Source organism: Brassica oleracea, chromosome C2 (genome assembly GCF_000695525.1).
Source record: "Brassica oleracea var. oleracea cultivar TO1000 chromosome C2, BOL, whole genome shotgun sequence".
In the NCBI taxonomy this organism is placed as follows: Eukaryota; Viridiplantae; Streptophyta; class Magnoliopsida; order Brassicales; family Brassicaceae; genus Brassica; species Brassica oleracea.
This window is the reverse complement of record NC_027749.1, coordinates 39659431-39679858: the sequence shown is the minus strand read 5'-3', so window position 1 is coordinate 39679858 and position 20428 is coordinate 39659431. Positions and strand designations below refer to the sequence as shown.

The window sequence follows — 20428 nt, the reverse complement described above, 5'->3', positions numbered from 1 at the left end:
TCCACTCCCATCTTTTGCAGCGTTCCTCGGAAGATGAGATCGACGGAGCTCCCCGTATCAATAAGTACTTTGGTGACGTCGTACTCCCCAATTCCAAGAACGACAAGAAGAGGGTCGTTGTGGGGGATATGAATCCCTGCAGTGTCATCAGGCGAGAAGGCTATCGGAGGATGACTCGGCGACCTAGTTGGCTACCTTTGTGAAGTCGCGACTTGCCGGTGGTAATCCTTGACAGAGCGAACAAAATTTCCGCAGGGAGGAGAACCGCCCATAATGACATTTAGTCGCTGTCTTATTTTTACTCGCTTGGAGTTTAAGAAGGTACGCAGGTTAGCTGATGCGTTGTCGTCGTTCGGCGATAGCGTAGAGTTGTCTGGCGTCTTAGTTTGTTCCAACCGTCTTCGGAGATCTATGGGCTTCGAGCGGTTGAGAAGTATGCGAAGATCGCACGCGCCGGCGTTGAGTTTGTCTCGAAGATCACCGTTGGGGCGTTTCGGATGTTTTTTGGGGTCAGGATCACCGGTCGAGATACGGTGAGACTTCCTTGCGCTCAGCGTTAGTTGGAGATCACTGTGTTCGGAGCTATTGTCGTCTTCGGACTCGAGCTTTCGTTTGAGAACATCTCTCAGATCTCTGAGTATAGGTGTATCGTCGTTCTCGTCGTCTAGTGACAATTGTTTGTACGGGATTCAGTCGACTAGGTTGAAAGAACTCGAAATGGGATGACCAAAGACGTTTTATTAGATAGATTAAATGGGTTACAAGGGTGACAGGAGATCAAGGAAACAAGCCGGAGCTCGAGGAGCAAGCCGGGAGAGATACAGAGCGATTAGGAGTAAAGAGAGACTAAAAACCCTAGATCTAGCCGCTCAGTGTATGTGTGTGTAAAGTGTCGATCCCCCTCTTTTTGTTCATTTCTCTTCCTTTATAGGCTTCCTCTCCTTGATACCCTAATTTCGATCTTCTTTGGACCTTAGTTCGGGGAGGCCGAGTATACGAGCTTGGGTGGAGTTCCTCTGAGCCGGGTGCTTTTGGTCGGCTTTGCCAACGACTAAAAACACTCTAGGGCCGAGATGACGACTCTACTCGCCGAGCCAAATAAATTAGGTCAGCTTGCTGAACTAAGTCCTGTTATTCGAAGGTCCTCGTGGAGGGATTAGGCCAGCTTGCTGGGCTAGGTCATGTTAATCCATCTCTTAAAGACATGCTTTTAAACCAACTTCTCTTATATTTTTGAGATTAAACAATTCTTGTTAATCGGATCGAACCTCCTAAACCAAGAGCCATGGATGTTACCAAATATTTGCTGTCCACCCTTTAACAAATCTGATTCTTGTATCAAAACAAGTCCCTTTATTCAGATCTGAAGAACACGAGAAAAAAAGAAACATTCTCAAAGTGTTTAACTCTCTGTTCCAATATGTCCTCAAAACCAACAGATTCTTTGCAATTTCTAATCCAACGGTTTCAAAATTACAAATCTCATCATCTCCTTCAACATTTTCCTGCAAAATCGTCAGCTGTCTTAGTTTGTATATACCAAGAACAAGGAGAAGATGGAAACGAGCTACGTGTTATCTTAACCAAACGCTCCTCCACTCTCTCTTCTCATCCTGGTAAGATCAAAATCTCTCGCATTAAAAAAAGATCTCATCTTCTTCAATCTTAACGTGTGAAAACGGTTACAGGAGAAGTAGCATTGCCTGGAGGGAAAAGAGACGAAGAAGATGCAGATGATATAGCTACCGCGTTGAGAGAAGCTCGTGAAGAAATCGGTTTAGATCCTTCTCTTGTTACAATCATTTCTGTTCTTAAACCATTTGTTAACAAGGTAAAAAAACTGAATCAAAACATATAAATTCAAGTTACTTGGCTATTAAACTATCAGTCTCCTCGAGGGTGTTTGCAGAAGGGAATGTCAGTTGTACCGGTTATCGGTTTTCTACGCGACAAGAAAGCATTTAAAGAGTTACCAAATCCAGCTGAAGTAGAAGACATCTTCGATGTTCCGTTAGAGATGTTCCTTAAGGTAATCTGACCATGTTTTTGGATAAACTCTATCAAGTTTTAGTGATCTTTAATGCGTTTCTATTCGGATTTTACACAGGACAAGAACAGGAGAGCAGAGGAACGAGAGCATGAAGGAGAAAGATATCTTCTTCACTACTTTGATTATTATGTGGAAGACAAAGAGAGAAACTTTGTTATATGGGCACTCACTGCTGGTATTCTGATCAGAGTTGCCTCCATTGTTTATCAGAGATCTCCTGAGTTTCAAGAACTCAAGCCAAGCTTCTGGAAACAACCAAACTGATGTTTCTTGAAATGTATTCTTGTAATAATCGAAAACAAAGCATGTGATTAAATGTATTTCAAAGATCTTGTTGTCTCTACTCTTTTAGCTAAACACCTCGTAGAACTTCTCTGTAACGACAATTCCCGAATCCATAGACTCAAGAGGATCTTTCCTAAGACGGTGTCTTAAGCAATTAGGTATAACGATACCAACATCTTCTGCCGTCACATGATCTCTTCCTTTAAGCGCAGCAAGCGCTCTCGCAGCTCTGTTAGTCACAATATCACCTCTCAATCCATCAACGTCAAGCTCGGCGCAGACCCTCGAGATCTTCACTTTCAAATCTTGATCGATCTCAACTCCAGAGAGATTGCTTCTGGCGCTCGTAATCTGCTCCTGAAGCTTCATCTGCTCCTCCAGATACGACTCTCGAAACTCCTTTGGGTTACTATCAAAACAAGCTCTCTCTTCCACAATCTTGACCCTCAGCTCAGCGTCTCTAACCGTGCTTACTTGCGCGTGCATACCAAACCTATCGAGAAGCTGCGGTCTAAGCTCTCCTTCCTCCGGATTCCCTGAGCCAATGAGGATAAACCGAGCCGGGTGAGAGATCGATATCCCTTCTCTTTCGACAGTGTTCCAACCAGAAGCAGCAGAATCAAGAAGCACATCAACCAAATGATCATCCAAGAGGTTAACCTCATCCACGTAAAGAATCCCTCTGTTGGCTTTAGCTAATAGCCCTGGCTCAAAGGCCTTAACGCCTTCGGTTAAAGCCTTTTCGATATCGATGGTTCCACAGACTCTATCTTCAGTAGCACCTAAAGGAAGATCAACCATGTTGATCTTTGTCTCCATGACGTCAAGCTCTTCGCCTTTTTGAACTCTCTCTCTTACTTCCTTCCCCATAAACTCAGGATCTTTAGGGTCTGAGTTGTAGGGGTCACCTGCAACGACCGTGATCTCGGGGAGCAGATCGACTAAAGATCTAACGGTTGTTGATTTACCGGTTCCTCTGTCTCCCATGATCATCACACCACCTATCTTAGGGTCAATGACGTTTAATAAAAGGCATAGCTTCATCTCGTCTTGTCCAACTATAGCGGCAAAGGGGTACACTGGCCTTGCACTTTCCTTTGTACCAATCTTTTTGGCCTAATAAACCCCAAAAAAGCTATTGTCATTAGCACAACAAATCATTCCAAGATTGATCCTTTTTTATTATATGAATACATATGATGTTTAAGAAAGTCATACTTGTTCTATAGAGTTGATCCCAGTGGCGACATTTGTAACCAAGACATGGTGACGAGATCTGCTCTTCTTTGTCTCTGATTGTATTCTTCTGTATAACTTTCCTCCAAAAGTGTTACCTGCAAAAATAAGAACACACACAATCAAACTTTACTGCTAGAAATTGAAGGGCTTGAACATGTAACAATGATGAATTTAAGGGAGGTTTATAGGGAAGATTGGAACCTGGTCGGAAGCAGAGAGCGGATGTTAAAGGTGTTGAAGAAAGACGAGGGCAAGACAAGATTGAGGAAGAAGATGTTCCGAGAAGAGAGACCATTGTTTAGTGAGCTCTAAAGCTCTCTGGTTTCGTTACTTTCTCTTCCAGCATTCGTTTTCTGTTTTGGATAAGGAGATTGATGGGTAGTAGTGGAGTTTCCCGGTAGAGATCGAAAATACGATTAAAAGTGCCAAAAACATTTTTTTAAAGAAAATACTAACCCCATTCTTTAAATATTGATATTTCTTTTCACATGTATTAAGAAAATATATTAAATTAATATTATAAATTAATTATAAATATATCATTTTATAATTAATTTCCAGTATTTTTTACAACAGCTTTAATAAATTTAAATATATTTTATTAAAAAGGAAATGACAATTTCTTCGTAAGAAACTTGAAAAATCTATCTATGTAAGATATTTTTTTAATCACTTATCTTAGCAGAATAAAGGGAGTATATATTAATGTTTAACTAAACACCTCAAAGTTGACAAAATCGGAAAAAACCAAACTGATATTAACAAATATCTGAGTGGTATCAATATTTTTGAAACAAAAAAAGCGAAATCAAACCGGAAATTAACTGAGAACCAAAGAAGTATTTGAATACTAAAATATATTTTATATTTTAAATTATTAATTATATTTAGTTTTATAAAACTGAAATACCTGAAAATCAGAATTATCCAAATATTTTTTGTATTTGAAAATTTTAAATCTTAATTACCAGAAATAACTGAATTATTTTATATGCAATATTTAAATTTATCCGAATTATATAATATTTGATCTTAAAAACGAAAAAAAATTATTAGAATTATCCGAAACCAGAACCAAACTAGAACCAACATTTGTCAGAATTTGGCGTGGTTCCTAATGTAACAAATTGTTACATGAACTAAATCATAAACCAAAACAACCGAACTAAATTTCATAAATAATCAAACATTTCATATATTTCTAGAACAAAAAAAAATGAAAACTAAAAAAGTTGAACTGGAACCAAATCAGAAATCGGACATCTATGCCTAATTATAATAAATTAACTAGAACTTAACCCGCGTCCCCGCACGAATGTTTGATTTAACTTGTGTTCAACGTAAACTCATAAACCGTTGGTTTTATAAACAAATATCATGTATATTTTTTATGTTTTATAATTTACATATAGAGTAAAATATATTATTTTATTATATAGATGTTTGATAATAACTTTTTATTTGTACATATACTAAAAAAATTATAACTTGATCCAATTTGATGTAATTGTACTATTCATTTATAAACATGTTGTTTTTTTTTTGTTAATTTATTTTAAAATGAAACACCATACTAAATTTTTTAATTTTTGCATTAGTCTTCTATGAATAATTATTAATTTATGATATGTTGTTTTCTTGAAAATTGAACTCTCTAAATTTTTATATTTTACTAAACTAAATAAGGTAATAGTATATTTAATTTTTTAAAATAATATGTACTATATATTTAAGTTTGTGTTTTTATTTTCACCACAAAGAAACAACAACCATTGTAATTAATTAATTTAAATTGATTTTAAATGCAGTGACATAATTTGTAAATAAAAAGAAATAAAAAAAAAGTACTTAATTTATTATGAATGCAATGGCTAAATGTGTAAATAAAAAAAAATATTTAATCTGCTATCCATGTTTTCAAACAATTCTCATTTATCATGTTATCCATGTTTCCAAAGAGTATAAAAATGCATTTCAATTTTAATAATATAGATAATATAGATTTTAATAATATTGATAATACTAGTAAAATGGTGGGTGGTGTTTGGTCTTTAAAAGTTCACTCTAAGATTAAACATGTAGGCCTTGAATTTGTTCTCCTCAAATTTGATCTCCTTTATAATGATATGTTCTATATAGCTAGAGATTCATGATATTGGTGTTCATCATACTGGTTTGTTGGTGTTCTTCTTCTCAAAATTACCGATCTTCCATTTTCAATATACACACAAAAAGTTATTGCTCTTTCATTTTCAGTATTCTATGTTCTTATCAGTAATTGTACCTCGACTTTCTGTCTCATTTTTCACTCCAAGATGGATCATTTCTGACTAAATCACGAAAGCAGAAAAATATTATTGAGCATTCGTAGTATTTGGTACAATATATAGAAACAAGATCCATGCCCGTAAAACGATCTATAGCCAACGATAAAGTACTCGTATATGACTATTGCTTACAAGTTCCAACAAAAATGAACTCAGTGTGGTAGATGATGTGTGAATACATCAGTATTATCCAGTGAGACCAGAACTTGAAGAAGTCCTCGGGGAAGATGCGACTGAAGGCCTATCTGACCTTAAATCACCCATATATGGACGAATCTGAAAAACCCCAATTGTCAGGGACATTTTCTTCTCTGTTCAAGTACCTAATCACCGTTCTCATGGACGGCCGAGAAACAAGTCTTTGATGGCAGCAAAGCTATCTGACTGTGATAGCTAGCCTAGTCTCTCCACTGTCGTAACAAGATCCAAGTCTCCTATCACCCGCATGGATTATCTCACTGCTTGCATTCAGTTCCATAACCCAATTGGGTAAGGTGAAACTTAGGTAATCGGTAGGTTTTGCTTCTCGAGACAATCTCTGACAGCAACGCGCCAAGTGTGTAAACGTCTGAGGCTGTCTGGTTCAGACAACAATGATGCTTCAGCTTTATACATCTTAAGTATTGTTGGAACCAGACCGCTTCGGATCTTTACGCGTTTGGCGTTTTTCTGTTAGAGATAGTGTCGGGGAAGAAACCTACCAAATACATAAACTTCACCTTACCAAATTGGGTCATGGAATTAAACACAAGTGGAGAGATTCTCCATGCAGTTGACCGGAGAATTGACTCATGTTACGACAATGAACAGGCAAGGCTAGCTCTTACGGTTGGATTGCTTTGTTGCCATAAAAGATCAATGTCTTGCCGTCGATGAGAATGGTGATTAGGTACCTGAACGAAGAAGAAAATGTCTCTGAAATTGATGACAATGGGTGCTTCCAGCTCAGTCGCATCTTTCTCAGGTCATTGGGACTTCTTCAAGTCCTGCTCTCAAGGGTCTTCAAGCTCCGTTACATACATCTTTCTTTTTAGAGGCTTTGATAGAGAGTTTTTGAAATGAACATATTCATAACGTGCTATTTTCTTTGCATCTTAGATACATTATATATGATATGTTAAGTGAACTGATTCAACGGGTTGTGGCAGCGGAGTATGGTAACTAGGAACAAGACATCATAAAAAAAAAAAAGTAGATTTTCGTACCAACTCCTACTGTTACAAAGACCCATATGTTACAAAGTATGGAGGATTACGTCATGTGGTCGTGTCGGGTTAATAAACAGAATGGGTGACCATCACACTATATGTGAAAGTGAAAGCTCACGTTAACAAGGTTCAGTTATTTTTTACTCTATAGCAGTTGTTAATAGGGTGAATAAACATACCTTTTGGCGATCCGGCGATCCCATATTTTTACCAAAATGGTTCAAATATTGAATTATCTAGCAACTAATACGATGCGTTTTACAAAACGGCAATAAGTTTTTTTCCTTTTAACTACACAAAAAAACTAACTTTGGACATTTTAATACATGCAGTGTTATGTAGTGCGTTTCTTGGTCTGATTTTGTAACATATTATTACTTTATAAATGATCCAACTATAAGGGTCTGACTAGTAACCATCATAGGAACAATAGGAATGGATAAAAAAATAATGAATAAGAATAAAATTTTAGGAATGACAAAAATGATAGTTCATTATCAAAATTAATAAGAAATAGGTTTATTCTATAATTCTCTACAAACAAATGGATGAAGAGGAATGAAAAAGAAAACATATTCCAAACATTTATAATTAGTGTTCCTCTTCATTCTCGATATTCAAAGCCTAAAAGTTTTTTGAGATTGGTGGTATAAGTCTATTTGTATTCAATGTTATGTTATACATTGTGTGTATCTTGGTTTAATTTTTCAACATGTTATCTTTTATAACTGAACATCTAATTATAATTGTTTGAAAAAAATTTAATCTGTTTAAATCGGAAGAACTCTACATGATAAAGAAATAAAATAATTTTATTTGATAATAATAAGACTTGAATCAACACTTGCTATGAATGACAACTAACTGCATGTTTATTAGCGAATGATATTAAACTAACTTCGAAAATGATGGTCAAGTCACTTGTGATTATCAAGAATACAACATGACCACCATATCCGAGCCATCTTATGATTCATAAAACCTGTAATGAAAATGACTTATTACATATCTACAGCTTCATCGTCATCACCATCGTCTTCCCAATCGAGGCTAAACGAATTAGCAGCTTTCTTAAGCTCGGTTAAACCGGTAAGATCCTCCAGGTATGTAGGATGGTTAATAGCTTCAAGTATGAAACTGTTTCCTTTTTCTCTATACTCTGACACCACCTGAAACACGCGTAATTTAACATCCATAAGAAACCGTGCAAGCCACGTTTTGTAAAGAAAGATCTCATGTAGAGACTTACAGTTTCAGAACAAGCTGTGCAGCTGTTGGAGGCTTGTCCGAGCAGTGTGATCTGTGAGAACTGAGAAACTGATCCTCTAATCTGATGAGGTAAGATCCCGAGAGGTGATTCATCGGAGTTTCCTCCATTACTCGAACTCGAGTTGTCTCCTTTTGCATAGATACTATAAAAGAAAAACACATGTAAGAAGACAAGCCTGTGGACTGAGTCAGACTTTCAAAAGACTTACCCAAGTGGGTGTTGTAGAACTCCGACTAAGAGTTCAACGGCTAAAGCTCCTGCAATAGGAGCTAGCCCTGGGCGTGTAACAGTGCATTGCTGGTCCAGTGTCCGATCAGTCATTGACTGCAAAATGTAAAAACAAAAAAATAAGTTCACCACAAGCAAAAGCTTTAGGTAACATAAAACAAAGTCTAAACCAAGAACTATTACATCTTGAGGTGCAACAACGTCGTTACAGAAATAACAACCAAGTCTCTGTCTTCCTGTCTTGTTAATATCAAGATTCTGCATATCATCAGACAACGAGTTGGGGCCAGCACCATGGCGCATTACCATGTAGCTGTCGAAACCCAAAGCCGCGTTTATAGCAATCTGAAAATTCAAAATCAAAACAGTTTGTGTTACTTGTATAACAAGAAAACAAGAAAAGAAAGAATCAGAGTTAAATGTTGTTACCTTATTAGCGTTAGCACAAAGAAGAGAAGGTAGCCACCTGCTTTCTCTTGTATCAGTCAACAAGAACACTGCATCATGAGACTCAATCAAATCACGAAGGCGTTTGCAATCACCGAGAACAGATTCTTCTTCTTGGCTAGAGATGGGATGTCCAGGCATCGGTATAGCCATAACAACTCCACTAGATTCCACTGCTGGAAAGATCTGTTTAAGGCTTTTAACAGCAGCAACGGCTTTGAACTCGCCACGACCAACACAGTCTTCAAACGTGTAGAGAGATTGTCTGACTGGATTAGACATAGCTACTTTGCCGTAGTCAACAAAGGTTATGTTGCGGATCCCCCAACCCTAAACGGAAAAGGATAGAGGTGTAAGTGAGTTTGTGAGATTGTTTAGTGTCAGCATTCTCGTTGATGCATTACCATAAGAGTACGAGCAACTTGGCAACCCAATGTACCAGCTCCAAGAAGAAGGCATTTGACAGAGGACAGAACGTTTAAGTCTAGAGACGGTAACGCACGCCATCTCATTAACTTCAAGTTTAAATCACAAGCAGAAACAGCCAACCTGCGAAAAGGATCGTTAATCAGATCTTATCTATTTGGTTATCTAAAGCATTGACAGAGAGCAAACATGTACCTGGTTGGATCCATGGAGTTAGCAAGGCTGATGGATCTGGGAGCTCGTTTTCCTTTGTTAAGCTCCCATCCCACTGAGTTAGGTACAGATGAATCAGATGAGAGTGTAATGGAGGCTTGACCAACAAGAGAAAGGCTCATGTCAGCGAAACCGCGGCTCTCTCTGTAGCAGAAGAACCAAACAGTCTCGAGGTTCCACTTTGAGCGAATAAGTGCTAGATAATTCCGAAGTGGCCAGCCAGGGTTACTAGGAAGGTGACACGGGTCATAGAAACCGAAAAGCAACTGCAGGAAGAGAGGTTGCTCAAGGTGAAGTTTTTAATTGGTTCTAACGCTTTTGAAAGAAATGAGTTCGCACATACCTTATGATGATCACCTTGGCAGGCTTCCCAGTCTTTAAGATGTCTGATGGTAGCTTTTGAATCATCAGAAGAAACCGAAACCAAAAAGAATGGAACATCTAATAGCATAATACAGAGAAGTAACAAACGTTTTCAGCTACCACTTGTTGAATGGGAATAACAAGAATAAACAAAGTAGAACGAGAATGTTGATTACCAGTTGTTAAACTTGAGTCACGCCACTCATTACACGCAGCAGATACTGATTCTGCATCTTCTGAAGTAAAATACTCCGAAGCTGGCTTTAACTCAACCAAGCTTGCAGGAGGATCAAGCACAAGTGCAGGGAACGCAAACCAATAACGGAAACTCCACTTCTTAAGGTCAGCGAACGAGATAACGAGGAATCTAGATAACAAAGCACAGTCCTCGAGAGCCTTTCCCGATTGAATATCTTCCCAAATCTGAAACTCACCAAACAGTTTTAGTTAGATATATTCTGTTGGAAAAACAACAGTCAAAACTCATACATACCTTGTTTGCTTCTGCTTTTAACAAGCTTTGTTTGTCGAGTTTAGTAAAGCTTTCGACGGTGTTGGTGTTGTAGAGAGTCCCTGGAACAGGACACTTGTTCCTATTCCCAAGAATAGTACTCTCGGTCGGTGACTGTTCATCTGAAGAAGAAGGCAATGACTCCGAAAGAAGAGTCAGATGGTTTGAGACTTGTGGATGAGAACACGGTGCATAGAAACCTGCAAGTTCCACAATCCAAAGAAACAAAAATACCTCAGCACATTTAATCTCCAAAGGCAAATACAAGAGAATCTGATAAAACCAACTCGTGATACATAGTTTCAATCCCACATGAGTTACATAAAGTTTTAAACTTTATTCAAAGTTTATCGATTCAAAACTTCGTGAAGATGAATCTATAAACAGTTTCGACGTGTATAATGGTGATTAGAGCAAACCAAACATGAGCTATATAAAGTTGTCAACTTTTGTTGTTTGTTCTCTAACAACCTAAAGGGATCGCTGAAATCAATGTGAATGCATCGAATTATAGAGTTCTCTATATTGGAATCGATGTTGTGGGGATTGGTCGTACCGGTGATGGAGATCGGAGAATCGTCGATTCCGAGCTTATCGAGTTTCAAAGAGGAAAAGCTGTGCCAGAAACCTTCGTCGACGGAGCTGTTCAATGGAGCGAATTGAAGTATCATCGTCGGTGGAGATTCTCTCTCGTCCATGGCCGAATCTTTTAATCTCTTTGCAATTCGACGAGAGTCAATGGCTGTTGTAGGAAAGAAGAAAGAGGAGTCGTGCAAGGAACAGATGGTCAGTCAATCACGGTCCGCTTTTAATCGAAGCAACCCAAAACCGGTTTACTTTTAACAAAAATACCAAAAACCGGTTTATTTCTCACTTAAGATATTAAAATCTTTTAAGTTTTTGTTCTCTAAAGCTAAATCAGAAGAACAAAAATATGTAGTTTCTAATAATCTTAGTAAATATGATTGGAAGAGATTTGGTCTTTTAAAAAGAAAATGTGAAAAACTCTACAAAGACCTGTCAATCAAGCCCTGAATCGGACTTGTGGCTATGAGGAACCAAAGCGTGTCGTGAACGATGAACAAAATGCGATTATCACAAGCAATAGACTAATCCACTACATCCCTTTTCACATCCTATTGCTTTAGGCATTAAATGAAATCTTTACTTATCATCCGTTTTTCATATTATTTTGCCTACTTGTTTGAAGTTACACCTAGCTATCATCGTCAAGATTCATTGATATCGAACTTACGTGACTAAATTTGAAATAAACAATCTGAACTTATTAAATCTTTTGCATCCTTACCTTTTTCACAGATTACATACAACAGTCTTTAATTATAACCATACAAACTATTCTTTTTTTTTTTTGTGACACCCATACAAACTATTCATATCACCATTTTAAGACATAAAACCCACACATATACACATTTTAACCTTGACCGGGTATTGAACCGGTTTTTCATATAGTTGGGTAAGAAGCCTTCATGGCAAGACCACATAATCCTTCTTTATCCTTGATATCTTTTTTAATCCTCATGTATCCACCTTCTCCCCATTTTGTTCCCCATGAGTTTTTGATGATCCAATACTTTGATCCGGCGGAAGATTGGCTGTATCCTACGGCAGTCACCGCGTGATCAAGATACGTTGTGCACTCTCCGGTAAACACACCGGACGAGTAGAATTGGAAATCAAAACCACCTCCTTCTATTCCAACGCTAACCGGTTGGTGTGCCACTGCCTTCATTAGAGCATTCTCGTCGTTAACAGGGACATCCTCATAGCCTATTATTCGTGAACAAATGATTAGAATTCAAAGCATGAGTACCACTGTACCAGTATCTATTTCTTTTTCTCCTTTTTTTTTATAGAAAAAACAAAGAATAACTAGCAACCTAAGGATGAACATTTGCTCATTTGATTTGGTTTGGTTTAATTACTCGCTTGAAAATTATGATCTAATACAAATATATTGGTTGGTCATGACCGAACATGGGATAAATGAAACATTGTGTTTGTGTAGAGACCCCAAAATTTAAAGAATTAATATATATATATAAACAAATTGTGTAAAAATTATTGGAATTCGTACCCAATTATATGCAACTCCCAAAATCTCAGGACTGATCTTGTTTTGTATACTCAGTTGTGAGAATTCTGATCGAATTTTGAAAGTTGGTGTGGTTATGTATGATGATTTGTTATATTCGGTTTGGTTTGGTATTCTCTATAAACAATTTTTTTCTTATATTTAATTATTTAGAGTTTGTCTGATTAACTTTGGGTTTATTATGTGCATTTCAAATCTTTTGTATGACTTTTATCAGAGAATAAAAGTGAAACCTGTGATAGAAGCTGCTGACGGTTTAGTGCTCTTGATCTTGCAATTGGCGTCTTCGCCTTTATAAGGATAATTTGATTCAGTGGTTAATCCGCCAGTGGCCATTATGTGCTCAAACGCAGTATCCATTAGACCGCCGCTGCAGCCAAAATCGTTTGTGTCGCAGTCTACAAGCTGTTGTTCAGACAAAGAAATAAGTTTCCCTTTCTTTATCTGCGTTGCTCCTTCTATAGCCGCAACCGCTGAAAACGCCCAACAACATCCTACACGTACACTCCCTCGTTAATTAGTTTCACCACCCATGCAAAATTATCTTAGGGATGGTTATTTGATCTGGTTGGGTTATATATTCTTGTTTTTTTCGGTTTTGAGCATTCATAGCTGGAAATTTTAAGTTCGGTTTAAAATCCTCAATCATATTAGCTCCGGTTTTGGAATAGAAGCTACTTAAAATATATATAAGAATAATTTTCTCTCTTAATTTAGTATACAGAAATCTATTTATATTTTGTATATACATATAACTAAAAATGAACTTGTAATTGGTTTGGTTGTATTTTGTTTATATTCGGTACAAAATTAAGTGATCAAATCGTTTGGGACAAGGAAACCAACTTCTTTTCAGTTTCAACAACAAAAACGGTTCAAAATCTTAGCTTGCTTTAGTTCTTTAATTTATATACATGAATAAAGATTATGAATTATATTTACCACAACTGCCTTGATTCTTGATAGGAGTCACAGCTCCTTTCTTCCTCCAATCAACAGCAATCGGCAAAGCACCAGAAGAAACGTTTTGGTACCTAAACGACGTGGATTTTGTTTGACTTTGGCTAGACAAGACCGAGTCTCCTTTGTAACCAGTGTACATAGAACGGAACTCGTCGTTGGTTAGATCAGCAAACTGGTTTACCGCGAGTTTAAACGTTCTTCCGGCGGGAACGTTGTTTAAGCGTTCAATGCGTTCCACGTTGCGTTTGAACACAACGTAGCGATTGTTTTTCTCATTCATATCTGCGTAAGTACGTCCATGTTCGGCCATCCACTCGTCGTGCTTCTTTTGCATGATGAGTTCATGGTCGAGAAGACGAGAAAGAGTGGTCGAGAAACAGAATGATGAAACTAGAGAGACAATGAGAAAGATTTTGATGTGTTCTAAAGCCATTGTTTTAGAAAAGTTGAAGGATTTAGATACTAGTTTGATTACTCCAAAAGGGTTTTGCAGTGGGGTTTTATAGTGAAAAAAGTGTGATACTATTGGTAATGTTCCTATGAAGTGATTATGACAAAGTATTTTTAGTTTACAAGTAATGATCATCTTATACATCTATGTAGATAACTAGAACTCATCATGGCTCGAACCTATTAGACTTTAATCTCCCAAGGCTTAACGATACTCGAACTTGGATACTGATTGGTATTTGGACAAATATATTTATTGATATAAAAATTGAAAATCAAATATTAAGGAAACATTTAAAATTTATATTTGTTACAAAAACCTGAAAATACCATCAGAAAACATATTTGTTGGAAACTAGCAATTGTTTTTTTTTTTTGACATGGAAAAAATCAATCCAGCTTACTGGTTTGCATCCGTAGGCCTCAGCATAATATCCGTAACTCGAAATCCGAACCGAACCCGAACCAAAAAACCCGATCCGTATCCGGTCCGAAATTTAAAAAATATCCGAATGGGTCTTGTAAGGTGGTACAAAACATATCTGAACCCGAAGTGTTATTAACCGACCCCGAACGGGTAACCCGGAAAACCGAAAAAATATCCGAAGAAACCGATCCGAATGTCCAAAATAATATACAATATAATTATATGAAACATGAATATATACTTCAAATATTCAATTTCATATTTATTTTTATATGTTATCTAACAATAAGTATTTAAAATTTAAATAACTACCTTAAATAATTTATTATATATAAATAAATATATATTTCTTATGTTTTATTTTTAAATTTTAGATTTTATTTCGGGTATATCCGAACCGATCCGATATAACCTGAATCTGAATGATATATGATTACTTTATGGGTTTTATGATGTGATACAAAACCGACCCGAACCCGATGTGTTATATCCGAACCCGGCCCGTACTTGCAAATTTACTAGAATGAGACCTAAGAGGTGTTATAAAAAAGAACTGAAATCCAAAAAACCCGATCCGAACGCCAACGGGTACCCGAACGCTCAGGCCTATGCATCCGTATGACCAGTATTAGGTACTAGCCATCGTGGTGCACAACCGTTTACAGAGGGGAACCTGAGGACTCATGATCTAGCTCCTTTAGCAAGGCCATCTGCACGGACGTTTAAAGCTCGAAGGATAAAAAATATCGAAAACTCCAGAAATCTTGTTGCATAGGCTTTAATCTCATCTAGCTCCACTGCCATCGCTGGTCAGTCTTCTTCTCTGTTAATTAGTTCCACAAGTTGTTCACAATCTGATTCCAAGTCCATAGCGTCTTTTTTATTTAAAAGGCTAAGATTGGAAGCTTGCATAATTTAGAAATTAAAATAATGGGTTTATGGTAACAGTTAACGCTTTTTTGTTTGCTAAATACAGTTAACCAATTTCTACTCCATAGTTCGTTTCTGAGGTTTTATAATATGTTCTCTATGATCATTATTTTTCAACTAGAAACTGGAATTTTCGTAGTTCAACATTCTCAGTTTTGCTGATTAATGTATTTGTTTCAAATATGCCGTTAATGCATCAAAATCATTAATCTTATCAAAACATGGAATCTTATTTTGTCTTCTTATTAATTAATTAATTTGAATTCAAAGATTCCGTTCATTCACAAGAGAACCATTCGTACAAGTTAAATGTTTAAACGAAGAAAGAAGAAAATGATTCGACAAAATTAACTAACTGGATCAAATCATCGAATCATAATCACTCAGAACAAGTGAACTTGATTACGCTAAGTATCCTTTTGTAGATAAATCATGATGATTTGCTTTCCTTTTCAACTATGTTTCTCACCAATTTCATCTGTTCGAATTTCTATGAAGTTTTCTATTTTGTCCATAAAATACAATACAATTGCTTATAAGTTACAGCTAGGGGATGTCAAAAAAAAAAAAAAGTTACAGCTAGGGATGATATAAGAAAATGAATGATCACTGGCCGGATGAGTACGGAAATTCATCAATACTATTAAACCCGAAGCACAAACTGGACCAAACTTTTGTCCACCGGGTAATATTATCTAATTTAAACCGTTACTAGATTTTATTAAAACTTTTACTAACCCGTCAGTCCACTAATATGTTTATCCCTGGTTGTTCGGTTTTAGGTTCAGTTCTAGTTTTTTTTTTCCAATTTGTGCCAATTCGGTTGTGATTTTGGTTTATTCCGTTCAAGAGATGTATGAACTGTTTGGTTATTTATGAATTTATGTTTAGTTTCGGTTTGGTTATTTTAGTTTTTAGTTTGGTTCGGATAATAACGTTAGGAACCTGGTAAAATTTGAGTTTAATTCGGTTTTCGATTACGTTTGTATAATTTTTAATAGTTTCTGTAAAAATCACATTTTGGATTGTGTTGGATACAATATCAGATAACTTAAATAAATTTAAGTATTTCGAATATTTTTTTGTTTTATTCAGTTCTATCGGGATATTACGATAATTTTAAATATCTCAAATAAAAAGTAATAGGGTAATCCATCTTTTGGGTTGTTCGGTCATAAGTAGTATTTTTTTAGAATATTTGATAATCTTAAAACTAAAAATAATTAATATTTTAAAGTATATAAATTGTATTTAAGATATTTTGGTACCCATTCGATTCTCGGTTTGGTTTCGATTAGGTTTCGGTTTTTCTGTTTCAACGATATAGGAACCATTAAAATATTTGTGAACATTGGTTTGGTTTGGGTTTTTTTTTATGTTGTTTCAGTTCGGTTTTCTGTTATCAATTTATATGCCAAGACTTAAATATGTTTATACCATTTGTCTTGTATGTGACAAATAATAGATTTTAAACTTATTTTTAATAATAAATCTATATATCAATACTGTTATTATATAAAATTCTTTGCTAGTATCCAGTTAATAATAATATAATATTCTGAGTATTTTGATGTTTATTACTATGAAAGTTTATTAGATTTCATTGATAATATATGAATAAATATATTACTATGTAAAATATATGTTGAAAATATTTACTGATTAATGAGAATTTGGTGGGATATTCTTAAAGGTGCTACATATTTTTTAGTTTCCATAATCTTTATTAAAACAATATTCAAATTTTAATATTAAAAATCTCAATATGGAATTTCTCTCATTTATTTTCTCCTAGTTATTTAAAAAAAATTCAAATTGTGGATTTTTTAAAAAAAATTGTCACACAATTCGCCATTTTCAAAATTTTAAAAATCAAGATTTGATCACATTTATTTTTCAACTAAACTGATTATGTTTAAATTAAAAGTTTGAAAATCTCTGTTATGTTTAGATCTTTATCTATGAAAAAAAGATTTTTGCAAATATGACTCAAAACTCAAAGTCAAACATAAAACTAACCCATGATTTTTTTTAGAACTTTCATTTGTTATTGCCATCAATAAACCAACCACCATAAACAACCAATTTGAAGCTCTTAATGGACCTAAAAATCAATTTTGACTCCTTCAATCTCATTTCTTATGAACTAAAAACAATATCTCTTTCACTTTTTCTCTATATTCATCTAAAACACCCAAGATTTTGATTCTAAATTTTTTAAGGTTCATAGAACCATTCAAGCTCATGATTCGTGGTCATTAAGAAGTAGGTTGCTTTGGTGGTGAAGTATTATGTGGTTGGAGAAGCTAAACAAGTTATCTCACTAGTTAAAGCTATAAAATCAATTTTTTTTCCAGATCTGTCCGTCAGAAGATTTCCGTGTAAGAAGACTTACACGGAAGTCTTCTGGTCAACGCATAGATTAGTTTCGCAATTGACTTTATATGTGTCTTTTAGAGACAATTTCTCTGGAAGTCTTCCGGTTTTCCTTGTTTTCAAAAAATTAGAGAAGACTTCCCCGTAAGTCGTCTAGGATAAACATGTTAGTTTTCCATTTGACCGGATTGCGTCAGAAATTTGACTTTTCCTAGACGACTTACACATAGTCTTCCAGCAGAAAAAAAAATTAAATATTTAATTTTTACTAGACGACTTCCAAATAGGTCGTTGCAGGTTACTTTTGTAATTGAAAAATAAAACTTAAATATTTAATTATATCCGGACGATTTCCATGTAAGTCTTCCGGTAGACGACTTACACTACCTGAGAAGTGTTGGTTCCTAGACGAGATATGTGTTGCAACAAACTTAGATAGTCCACCTTCTTCACGGTCCTTACAGGCGGATCGATCTCGACCACCTCTGCCGTTTCCACAGCTGGACCATCGGCGACAGGTGTAGCCGTAGCCACCAGTGTAGCTTGACCAACTGATGAGTTCACCAATAGTGTGAACAGCTGAGTCATAGCAACCACCTGGTTACCCATCACCTTCATGGCCTCTAACATGTCCTTCATGGACAGTGCTGCGGCCTGGTTAGCCGTACCGTCGGCCGCTACCTCTTGTTGGTCACCATCACGGTTAGCATTTGAGGATTCTACTTCCTCTTCACGCTCCTGATGCTGTTGACCTTCCTCATTTCCCTGATGTGTCCCAGTAGGGTTAGTCGGATCAGCCGGTAACTCACCCCCGGTGTTAGCCACAACCGGATCGGTTTGTAACCCGGTCGGATTAGTCCCATCCGCAGCTACCTGACTGGACTGACCAGCCGCTTCCTTACTCTTCTGTGATCTTCCGAGATCTTCCTGATTTGCTTTTTCCAGCCTAAGGATTCCAAACAATTTTAGTACAGAAACATAACATAAGAAAACACAACAATCTCTAGACTAATAAATCGTGATACCTCACCATGAGACTTCAATCAGCTGGCTGCGCGTGTGAACTACCATAACCCAAATTATCCTAGAATCAAGCAAGCTCTGATACAAACGTGTAAGACCCGTTCCTGGCCTTTCGACCTAACTGAACTCAAAGTCTTACTTCAGACATTTTTCGCTTGTTTGATTCATTTTCAAGTCTATTATTTACTAAGTCATATTCTCATATGAGGTTCATAAACAATCGACCAGATAGTATACAGAAACATAGGATAAATCGTTTGTGTTATTAAATAAAATGAGATTCGATACATAACTTGCAATGTGTCTTATCAGTTATATAAGCTATTATGAGTTCATTCCTAACACGATCTACCCACACACCATACAGCCTCTCACTGATAGAGTCTTCACGGCTCCTTGGCTTTACCACGATCAGCCTCGTTTCCTGAAACCACAATCCATCACATAAGTACAATCAGATAGCCTAACAATCGATTCTAGCAATGTATGGTTTGGTTCAAGTTCTTAATCATAAACCTCTATCAAGACAACTATAGATCAAACGGCTAAACCTTAGACTAAGTCCAAGCCAACCCCAAACGATCTCAATCCAACCATAGCCGGATCGTCCATAGACCCGTCTAATCGTCCAACCGTCCGGTTAAAGGCTCACGGACCTTCTTACCTAATCTGGTCCAAGGCCTGGATCCATACAACCAAGTAAGGCCTAAGCCCAAACCGGATTGCCTTGCAACCGATCAGACCTTGCGACACAACACTCCGGTTAAACGAACCGTCCGTCCGTCCGACTATGAAGCCGCAGACTGTCCACTTGGTTCGGCCAAAGCCTGGAACCAATAGCACCGTTTAGAACTCACACTGTAACGCCCCGACCGCCCATGGCTAATGGGCCACCCACGCCCGTTCTCTCGGCCCGAGGACCCTATCCCGTCTGACGGTCGGTCCGTTAATTTTTCAAAGGCTCGAAATCATTGTTTACTGATCCTGCAATCACCACCCGACATTTCCCCGTGTTTTTGGCCTCACTCGCACGGTATCGCGAATCACTTCCCTATAGGTCACCCATCCTTTCACTACTCCAGCCCAAGCACGCTTAACTCTGGAGTTCTAGACGGATGTGTGACAGAAAAGGTAAGTCAACTTTGGTGACATAGGTAGCCAAATCAATTCTCTTAAGTCTTTCCGTATATAACGGGATGTTACAATTCAACCCCTCTCAAAGAACGCAACGTCCTCGTTGCGGTCCACGACAGGTCTCAAGACGCCTTTCAGGTCAGAACTGAGATGGCTAACCAGCTCTGATACCACTTGTAACGCCCCGATCGCCCACGGCTAATGGGCCACCCACGCCCGCTCTCTCGGCCCGAGGGGCCCATCCAGTCTGACGGTCGGTCCGTTATTTTTTTCAAGGCTCGAAATCATTGTTTACTGACCCTGCAATCACCACATGACATTTTTCTATGATTTGGCATCACTCACGTGGTATCGCGAATTACTTCAAGATAGGTCACTTATCCTTTCACTACTCCAGCCCAAACACGCTTAACTCTGGAGTTCTAAACGGATGTGTGAC

General features: G+C 37.0%; 4 protein-coding genes across 4 annotated transcripts; 1 reads left to right on the top strand and 3 right to left on the bottom strand.

The window, feature by feature from the left end:
• Positions 1-1207: 1207 nt before the first annotated feature.
• On the top strand, positions 1208-2331 carry LOC106326896 (nudix hydrolase 11). Its single transcript, XM_013764849.1, has 4 exons — positions 1208-1616; positions 1689-1831; positions 1910-2029; positions 2108-2331. Exons 1-4 carry the CDS (start codon positions 1421-1423, stop codon positions 2312-2314), a joined length of 666 nt encoding a protein of 221 aa, XP_013620303.1. The 5' UTR covers positions 1208-1420; the 3' UTR covers positions 2315-2331.
• Positions 2297-3990, bottom strand: LOC106326893 (magnesium-chelatase subunit ChlI-2, chloroplastic). Its single transcript, XM_013764847.1, has 3 exons — positions 3776-3990; positions 3554-3669; positions 2297-3451 (listed from the first exon to the last, which is right to left on the bottom strand). Exons 1-3 carry the CDS (start codon positions 3867-3869, stop codon positions 2399-2401), a joined length of 1263 nt encoding a protein of 420 aa, XP_013620301.1. The 5' UTR covers positions 3870-3990; the 3' UTR covers positions 2297-2398.
• Positions 3991-7903: 3913 nt separating this feature from the next.
• LOC106326892 (ubiquitin-like modifier-activating enzyme atg7) lies at positions 7904-11362 on the bottom strand. Its single transcript, XM_013764846.1, has 11 exons — positions 11124-11362; positions 10550-10767; positions 10233-10479; positions 10037-10134; positions 9676-9959; positions 9459-9603; positions 9037-9384; positions 8791-8952; positions 8588-8703; positions 8359-8521; positions 7904-8278 (listed from the first exon to the last, which is right to left on the bottom strand). Exons 1-11 carry the CDS (start codon positions 11263-11265, stop codon positions 8111-8113), a joined length of 2091 nt encoding a protein of 696 aa, XP_013620300.1. The 5' UTR covers positions 11266-11362; the 3' UTR covers positions 7904-8110.
• Positions 11363-11857: 495 nt separating this feature from the next.
• On the bottom strand, positions 11858-14140 carry LOC106326894 (senescence-specific cysteine protease SAG12). Its single transcript, XM_013764848.1, has 3 exons — positions 13629-14140; positions 12920-13180; positions 11858-12361 (listed from the first exon to the last, which is right to left on the bottom strand). The coding sequence occupies exons 1-3, from the start codon at positions 14080-14082 to the stop codon at positions 12036-12038; spliced, it is 1041 nt and encodes a 346-aa protein (XP_013620302.1). The 5' UTR covers positions 14083-14140; the 3' UTR covers positions 11858-12035.
• Positions 14141-20428: the final 6288 nt, after the last annotated feature.

What these genes read in the sequence shown, in the direction of transcription:
- LOC106326892 (XM_013764846.1), bottom strand. Translation starts at nt 11,265, where the DNA reads ATGGACGAGAGAGAATCTCCACCGACGATGATACTTCAATTCGCTCCA. An exon ending in TTCTCCGATCTCCATCACCG is followed by an intron (nt 10,768 to 11,123) that starts GTACGACCAATC and finishes TGGAACTTGCAG; the next exon opens with GTTTCTATGCACCGTGTTCT. An exon ending in TGACTCAAGTTTAACAACTG is followed by an intron (nt 10,135 to 10,232) that starts GTAATCAACATT and finishes TTATGCTATTAG; the next exon opens with ATGTTCCATTCTTTTTGGTT.
- LOC106326893 (XM_013764847.1), bottom strand. Translation starts at nt 3,869, where the DNA reads ATGGTCTCTCTTCTCGGAACATCTTCTTCCTCAATCTTGTCTTGCCCT. An exon ending in CGCTCTCTGCTTCCGACCAG is followed by an intron (nt 3,670 to 3,775) that starts GTTCCAATCTTC and finishes TTATTTTTGCAG; the next exon opens with GTAACACTTTTGGAGGAAAG. An exon ending in GGATCAACTCTATAGAACAA is followed by an intron (nt 3,452 to 3,553) that starts GTATGACTTTCT and finishes GGGGTTTATTAG; the next exon opens with GCCAAAAAGATTGGTACAAA.
- LOC106326896 (XM_013764849.1), top strand. Translation starts at nt 1,421, where the DNA reads ATGTCCTCAAAACCAACAGATTCTTTGCAATTTCTAATCCAACGGTTT. An exon ending in CACTCTCTCTTCTCATCCTG is followed by an intron (nt 1,617 to 1,688) that starts GTAAGATCAAAA and finishes AAACGGTTACAG; the next exon opens with GAGAAGTAGCATTGCCTGGA. An exon ending in CGTTAGAGATGTTCCTTAAG is followed by an intron (nt 2,030 to 2,107) that starts GTAATCTGACCA and finishes GATTTTACACAG; the next exon opens with GACAAGAACAGGAGAGCAGA.
- LOC106326894 (XM_013764848.1), bottom strand. Translation starts at nt 14,082, where the DNA reads ATGGCTTTAGAACACATCAAAATCTTTCTCATTGTCTCTCTAGTTTCA. An exon ending in CAAGAATCAAGGCAGTTGTG is followed by an intron (nt 13,181 to 13,628) that starts GTAAATATAATT and finishes GTGTACGTGTAG; the next exon opens with GATGTTGTTGGGCGTTTTCA. An exon ending in GTCAGCAGCTTCTATCACAG is followed by an intron (nt 12,362 to 12,919) that starts GTTTCACTTTTA and finishes CACGAATAATAG; the next exon opens with GCTATGAGGATGTCCCTGTT.